The sequence below is a fragment of the Rhinopithecus bieti genome, unplaced genomic scaffold (assembly GCF_001698545.2).
Source record: "Rhinopithecus bieti isolate Rb0 unplaced genomic scaffold, ASM169854v2 scaffold_23236, whole genome shotgun sequence".
NCBI lineage: Eukaryota > Metazoa > Chordata > Mammalia > Primates > Cercopithecidae > Rhinopithecus > Rhinopithecus bieti.
Window position 1 is genome coordinate 3,594,153 of NW_016811820.1, and position 7,297 is coordinate 3,601,449.

General features: G+C 50.3%; 1 protein-coding gene across 2 annotated transcripts in view; it reads left to right on the forward strand.

Moving 5' to 3' along the window:
- The first annotated feature begins 3,120 nt into the window (after nucleotides 1–3,120).
- Nucleotides 3,121–7,297, forward strand: part of GALNT17 (polypeptide N-acetylgalactosaminyltransferase 17) — a 635,334-nt gene continuing 631,157 nt past the window's right edge. The window contains exon 1 of one of the 2 annotated variants that reach the window (XM_017895202.1): nucleotides 3,121–3,780. In XM_017895202.1, coding sequence (XP_017750691.1) covers nucleotides 3,543–3,780 — 238 coding nt within the window. In that variant the 5' untranslated portion in view covers nucleotides 3,121–3,542. The remainder of the gene's footprint in view (nucleotides 3,781–7,297) is intronic. The other variant, XM_017895203.1, reaches the window with a different exon arrangement.

Below are 7,297 nucleotides of genomic sequence, written 5' to 3' on the forward strand. Positions count from 1 at the left end.
TTACAGGCTTGAGCCACCGCGCCCGGCCGCATGTTTTCATTTATAAGTGGGCGCTAGACACTGAGTACGTGTGGACATCATGATGGGGACAATGGACACTGGGGGCTACTACAAGGGTGGGGGGAGGGGAACATGGGTTGAAAAACTACCAACCAAGCGTAGTGGCTCACTCTTGTAATCTCAGCACTTTGGGAGGCCGAGGCAGGCAGACCACCTGAGGTCAGAAGTTGGAGACCAGCCTGGCCAACATGGCGAAACCCCATCTCTATTAAAAATGCAAAAATTAGCCGGGCGTGGTGGCCCTGCCTCTAATCCCAGCTACTTGGGAGGCTGAGGCCGAAGAATCGCTTGAACCCAGGAGGTGGAGTTTGCAGTGAGCCCAGATTGCGCCATTACACTCCAGCCTGGGCAACAGCAAGACTGTCTCAAAAACAAACAAAAAGAAAACTATCTATTGGTTACTATGCTCATTAGTACCTGGGTGATGGAATCCGTACCCCAAACCTCAGCATCACACAATATACTCATGTAACAAACCTGCACACCACACATACCCTCTGTATCTAAAGTAAAAGTTGGAATTATAACAACAAAAACTCCCATATCTTTTGCAATGCTCAGGGTTTTATGAGAGTGATGACTTTGCCTCACCAGTTCTAACAAGAATAAATGGGTTGGCCAAACCTCTGTAGAGAGATGAGTCCCTGGTTTCCCTTGGCGAAACTCCAAGTATTTTAACTACTGTAATGGACTCAGATGAGATGCAATACATTTTTAACACGCAAACAGAGTGGACAGAGTCACGTCAAAGGTATATGTTATTTGAACCATGGTTGAGTGAAAATGTATCTGAAATAAAAGTCCTTGCACAGAAATGCTATTGGTCTGTTTCCTTTTAGTTTGCTCAACCAACCAACCAAGCAAAGAAACTCTTTTGATAAAGCTTTTGTAGTTAAACCAAGTTTTATGACTGGGAAAGGTTTTGGGTGCCATCCAAGATAAATCTCTTCTTTTAAAGTCAAGAACAGATTTATTCTTTGGTGACCGAAAAGGGACTAGAACCCAGACCTTATAGCTAGCAGACCACACAGCCACTGAAATGTAATTTTGTTGGTTTCAGAAGCAGCCGGTATATAATAAACATTTAGTTGGTTATGTTTTTGCATATATAATGTGTGCTAGGCAGGTCCTTAAACTTTTAGGGTCATTGACTATTTTGAGAAGCTGATGAAACTTACAAGTCTTTTCCCGAGAAAAAAATGTCTATATAACATGCAGATACATTTTTGCATCTGACTGAGGGCCATTCATGAACTCCTGAAGTCTAGCTAGGGTGTCTCTAGGGAGAGGAGCTGGCTAGGACATGGAATAGTGGTTTTGAGTAGAATCAAAGGCCCAGGTAAGGTTAGACACCACCAATTGGAAATGCCTGCAGGCTTTGAGATGATGGGGTTTTCCCTGGATAGACTTGCTCTTGCCTTTGTCCTTGGGTTGAGAAAGAAGAGGGTGAAATTGATTCAGAATTGGGGATTACTGGGCTGGGGCAGTGGAAAAACGTGATAGACATGTGCATGATCCTTAATAGCAGGTGCTATTAGGAATGTGTTTGAAAGAAATGAGTAACCATGAACTCCAGGAAGAGGAGGGAAGGAACTCCAGAGGGGATAGAGAGGCATAGATATCTGGGAAGCAGAAGGAAGTTGTTGGCTGAAAAATATTTCTGTTTGGAATTGAGAATGGGAGAGGTAAAAAGCTAGGGAACAGTAATAACAGGCTGGGATTTTAGTGCAGGACTGCAGGAGTGGAATGCTTCTCTGTGAATGCAGCGTTCAGGATGTGGCCATGACAGTGGGTCACTCATTGAGTACAGTGTCCAGTGTCATTTTTGAACACAGAAGCTGTCCAGAATGCGTACAGGAGCTGGGAGGAGGCGCCTGCAGGATACATGATAAAGCCAAAGGTTAATTTGGATCTGGGACCTCTCTGACTTTAGAGAAAGCACAGAAATCTCTCTGAAGTTGAAATTTGCCTGGAAACTTCTCGATTACTCTGAGGCTGTTTTCTCTACTTTGTTTCCTGTCTCTCACTCCCAAATACGCACATGCTTGAGAGTCAGCCTCAAGCACGTACTTAGAGCCACTTACTGCTGCTCCGGCACCCTAACCCAATGCCTCAGCCTCCCTGGCTTCAGTCCTGCGGCTGAGGGAATGTTCAAAAATTATTTTTGCAGAAGCTTCCATTGATTGTGCTAGTTCCATCTGCAGTGTGGTTATAATAACACCCAACTCAACTGGATACTCCGTGAGATGCTCAGTAACCCAAGTTTCTTCCCACACAGCCTCTGTCTTGCCCAACATGTGTGGCTAAAAATCATCCCTTGGCCTTTTTCATTTAACTGTTTTGTGTCCACTTTCAGGTAGATTATACAAAGCATGCGCCCTGAGGATCCGATTGCAACCAGGCACAGAGTTCCAAGGGAATGAAACAAAAAGACTATTTTTTTGCATGTGCATTTCTGTGTTAAAAATCAAAACTTAAAATAATACATAAGCAAAAACAAGAAACCAAGCCCCAGAAAAAAAAGCAAAACAAAAACTGTAATAAGATCAAAATAATGAGGGGAAAATGACCAGCTCCGTTTAGCCTTGCTGCCCGATTTTTATTAGTTGGCGGCCTGATTTCTATTTTAGACCCAAGGAATTAAATGGATCAGCCAGGGGGGTTTGAATTCCAGTATTTCGAGTTCCTGGGTTTTGGGAAGAAGAAGAGGTAGTGGAAAAACAGCAGCCAAATCAATATGCTTCTTATAATAAAATTTGAACAGAGCTGTGGGTGGGCCTAGAAGCAGTGACTGGGTAGGTTAGAATTCTTGTCCGCAGGGAATCCCCCCAAGCCCGCTCACACCCGGCCTGGCTCCGAAAGTCTCAGAATCCGAGTCTCCAGGCCAGATTTTCCCTCTAGCCATTCCTGGCCACGCAGCGCGGAGCCGCGAGCACACAGAGAAGGATGTCTTCATCGCCAACCGGGATGGAACGAACCCGCCCGCTCCGGGAGTACTGAGAACTAAAGGGTCCCTCCAGCGCCGGCCGCAGCCAGCATGCCTTGACTGCCTCCATCCCGCGCGGTCCCCGCNCCGCTCCCTCTGCGCCTCTCGGGCGGCCCCGCCTGCCCGCCCCGGAGGCCGCGGCGCCGACAGCTGGAGGTCCAGAGGCGAACCCCTTGCTGGTGCAGAAGAGAGACCCCGAAGTCCCTGGCCTTTCCCCGAGACGCCTGGAAGGGGCTGTGCGCCGTGGACTGAGTAGGCGTCTCGGGGAGCACTTCTGCAGAGCGGGGTCTTCCGTGTGAGCGATTCCGCGCTCCCCACGACCGTTCCGTCCTCCCAGCTGTCTCCGCCGCCCGAGCATCCCTGAGGTGGAGCGGGCAGGGGCTTGGATCCCTGCCGGCCGTCTGGTGTGTGTGGCTTGCACGGCCCCTGGCTGCCCCGCGCCTCGCCGGAGCCCCAGGGGGCGCGGGTCCGGGGCGAGGGCCGGCTGGGCTGTTTGATGGCTTCACTGAGAAGAGTCAAAGTGCTGCTGGTATTGAACTTGATCGCGGTAGCCGGCTTCGTGCTCTTCCTGGCCAAGTGCCGGCCCATCGCGGTGCGCAGCGGAGACGCCTTCCACGAGATCCGGCCGCGCGCCGAGGTGGCCAACCTCAGCGCGCACAGCGCCAGCCCCATCCAGGATGCGGTCCTGAAGCGCCTGTCGCTGCTGGAGGACATCGTGTACCGGCAGCTGAATGGTAAGGACGCACGCCGGCGCCTCCGGGGCTCGGCGCGGCCGGGTCGGGCACAGGGTGAGCCCCGGGGTCCCTGCGCGCTGCGCGCTGTGCGCTGTGTCTGGGAGCCGGCACATCCTGGCTCCCGCGCTCTCCCTCTTACTCTTCCTGCCCCATCTCGGGCAGATGGCCGGGGCTGCTGGAAAGAACAACTTGCCTGATTCTTTTCCGTGCCCCACTTGCAAGTTTGGTTTTATCCTGGAAACCTGTCAGTACAGTTGGCTCCGGGTCCCCGCGTGCGGACTGGAAATCATTCCCTGGCGACTCCAGCCCAAGCGCAGAAACTAGTGTAGCGGCCAAATGGGACTGGAGGCACGCGGGCAGACGTGTAGGAGCAAATAGTTTTAGAGCCCAGCGTTTGGTGGGGGACCAGTAGGGAGCGGGGAGATTGGAGGGCTTAGATGTCTGCAGACAAAGGCAAGGCCCCAGGTCGTGGAGCTAATGCGCTTCGGTAGGATATCGGAGGAATATGCCATCTCTATGAGGCGAGCTGCTTAGCTAAGAATGAGGACTCCTCCCTTCCCGCCTCCTTTGTTTCTCCTTGGCGGTTGCGGAGGGGCGATTGTTAAAAGTTCAAGGTGGGCCTGGGAAGTTTCCAGAATGTAGCAAAGCGAGATGTGGCATCCCATTAGTGACAATTGCCAGAATCTGTGCCATCTAAAATGTTGTCCTCAGTACTTCAGGAGAAGAGGGAGACTTTTTATGTGCTCTCGTCACACATGGGCCAGGTCATTGGACACTTGCTGTCCCCAAAGTCGGAGTGAGTGTTACCTACCTGAGTACAGGCAGGTTTCCAGGACTCGTGGGGTTATCCAAGCAGATACATACTTAGGTACAGACTATGTCCACCCTTTCTGAGCTTCTAACTCATGTTCTCAAACGAACTGAAGATAATCACGCAGATCGTGATAATAATAACTGATGGAATTCTTCCTGTGTGCCAGATGCGTGCAAAGACATTACAAGTGCATTATCTCACTGTATGTTCACATCTGTCCAGCGAGGTTCCACCCATCCCCAGAGGGGAAATGAGAAAAAGAAGCGAGGCGAGGTTAACTAAGTTGCCTTGTGTTAAATAAGGTATAACTGCGCCCCAAACCGCTGTAATAGGAATAATAATCGAGTTTGGAGTCAGAACCCTGTGTCTGGTTGACCACAGAGCCTGTGCTCTTGACCCCATAGGCACAAACTTCTATCCATGGTTTCCACCTAAGTGAAAGGAGTATTAGGTTTGTTGAAAACAAAAATATGTGGAATTGCAAATACAGACGTATACCTTCTCACATTGGAGGATCAGGCTCAGCTGTCTTCACCGTGGTGGCAGGGGGCAGGGAGAAGGAGGATGGCAGATGGTTCTCTTCCTGCTCACCAGTGGTCCCTGCTGGGTACTCGGGGGAGGGATGGGATGGAGGGAGAGGGGAGGTCAGATCTCTGAGCAGGTGAAAGGACGCTGTGGTCTTCTCAATGCCATTTGACAGGTATCCAGGGGATGCCTTGAACTTACAGGGTATGTGGCCTGGCTGTCAGGGTAGCCCACGAAAGTTATGCGGAAGCTCTTCTCTCAAGTGTCTGAAATATGGCACAGAATGCAATAAAAACCCATAGTTCCTTTCTGGAGGAATCAGAAACTTACGGAGTGGCTTCTAATTTGGGATAGATTCCTGCTGTAGACATACCCATAGGAACTTCAAAGGATAACCTGGTTTCCCTCACTCATCAGGCTTTTCTCAGGGACACAGGTTATTTTAGTATCAGTTTCTTTGTTTTATGTTTTCTTTTTTTTTTTTTTTTTTGTGAGACAGAGTTTTATTGCTCTGTCACTTGGGCTGGAGTGCAGTGGTGCAGTCACAGCTCACTGCAGCTTTGAACTCCTGGGCTCAAGTCATCCTCCGGTCTCAGCCTCCCAAGTAGCTGGGTCTACAGATGTGCATCACCACACCCTGCTAATTTTTTAATGTTTTGCAGAGACAGGGTCTTGCTAGGTTGGCCAGGCTGGTCTCAAACTCTTGGCTTCAAGCAGTCCTCCCGCCTGGGCCTTCCAAAGTGTTGGGATGACAGGAGTGAGCCACCATGCCTGGCCCCAGTATTAGTTTCAATTAGGAGCACTAAATGTTATATAGCTGTACCCCAAACTTTCCTCATAGGAATAATAAAATTCTATAATAATAACTGATGGAATTCTTGCTGTGTGCCAGATGTGTGCAAAGACATTACAAGTGCATTATCTCACTGTATGTTCACATCTGTCCAGAGAGGCTCCACCCATCCCCAGATGAGAAATGAGAACACTAGGTGAAGGAAGGTTAGGAGGCTACTTTCTACATGCCACAGACTTACATGAACCCATTGAGCCTTTACAATGACCTGCGAGATGGGTGCTCTGACACCCGCGTGAACAACTGGTTCACAGTCACCCAGCTAGTGAGTGTCAGAGCTGGGAATTGAACCTGGAATGTCAGGCTCCAGAATGGAGGTTCTTAGCTCCTGCAACAGTGTCTCGATCTTCAGCATGTGCATCATGCTGGCATCTGGCTTCCTTCTCTGTGGCCTTCTGCCCTGTAAACAGTTCCTGGGCTGGTGGAGTCAGGTGCTGTGGGGCGGGAAGGCTGAGTTTTCCTGACTTGCAAGTTGGCAGCAAGGCCAAGTTGAGAGCTTTTCCTGGGCAAGCTAAGAATGCAAGCTGCGACTAGTCAGATGTCATCGGCCTGACTGCCTAGTGTCATTTGCAGTGACATGAAGCCTGCAGGAAAAGAGCAGGGAAAAATTGTGAAATATAGGGGACTCTTCCTATCTCCACCTGGCCCCTCAAGCACCTTCATCCTCTGCCGGTGCTTGTTTTTGGTAATGCGTGTCCCATCTGTTGATGCTCTCCACCCGCTGCAGTGGGAGGCTGCGGCGAGAAGGCAAAGGGCTCCTAGTGCCTGGGGAGACACGTGTTCTCTTGCTCTGCAGCCGGTCTTCATTCATTGCTCCCGAGGGTGGAGAAGGAAACCTTGACCTTAATGTTCTTTATTCCCTTGGAATTGATGGAGAGGCTGCTAGAGCTGGTGCACTGTGCATGTAAGAGGGCCAAGGCCACTTGGTACGGAGTGGGAACCTGGCATTTTAAAGGTTGTTCAAGTTTCTTAAATCTTTCCCGTGGACTCCTGTGAAATGCAAGCAGGTGGGACCTCCTCCTGGCTGCTGCTGCTTTTTTTTTTTTTTTTTTTTTGAGATGGAGTCTTGCTCTGTCGCCGGGCTGGAGTGCAGTGGTGAGATCTCCGCTCCACCTCCTGAGTTCAAGCGACTTTCCTGCCTCAGCTCCCAAGTAGCTGGGACTACAGGCGCCCACCACCACGCCTGGCTAATTTTTGTATTTTTAGTAGAGACGGGGTTTCACCATGTTGGCTAGACTGGTCTTGAGCTCCTGACCTCAAGTGATCCGCCCGCCTCGGCCTCCCAAAGTGATGGGATTACAGGTGTGAACCACCATGCCCAGCTT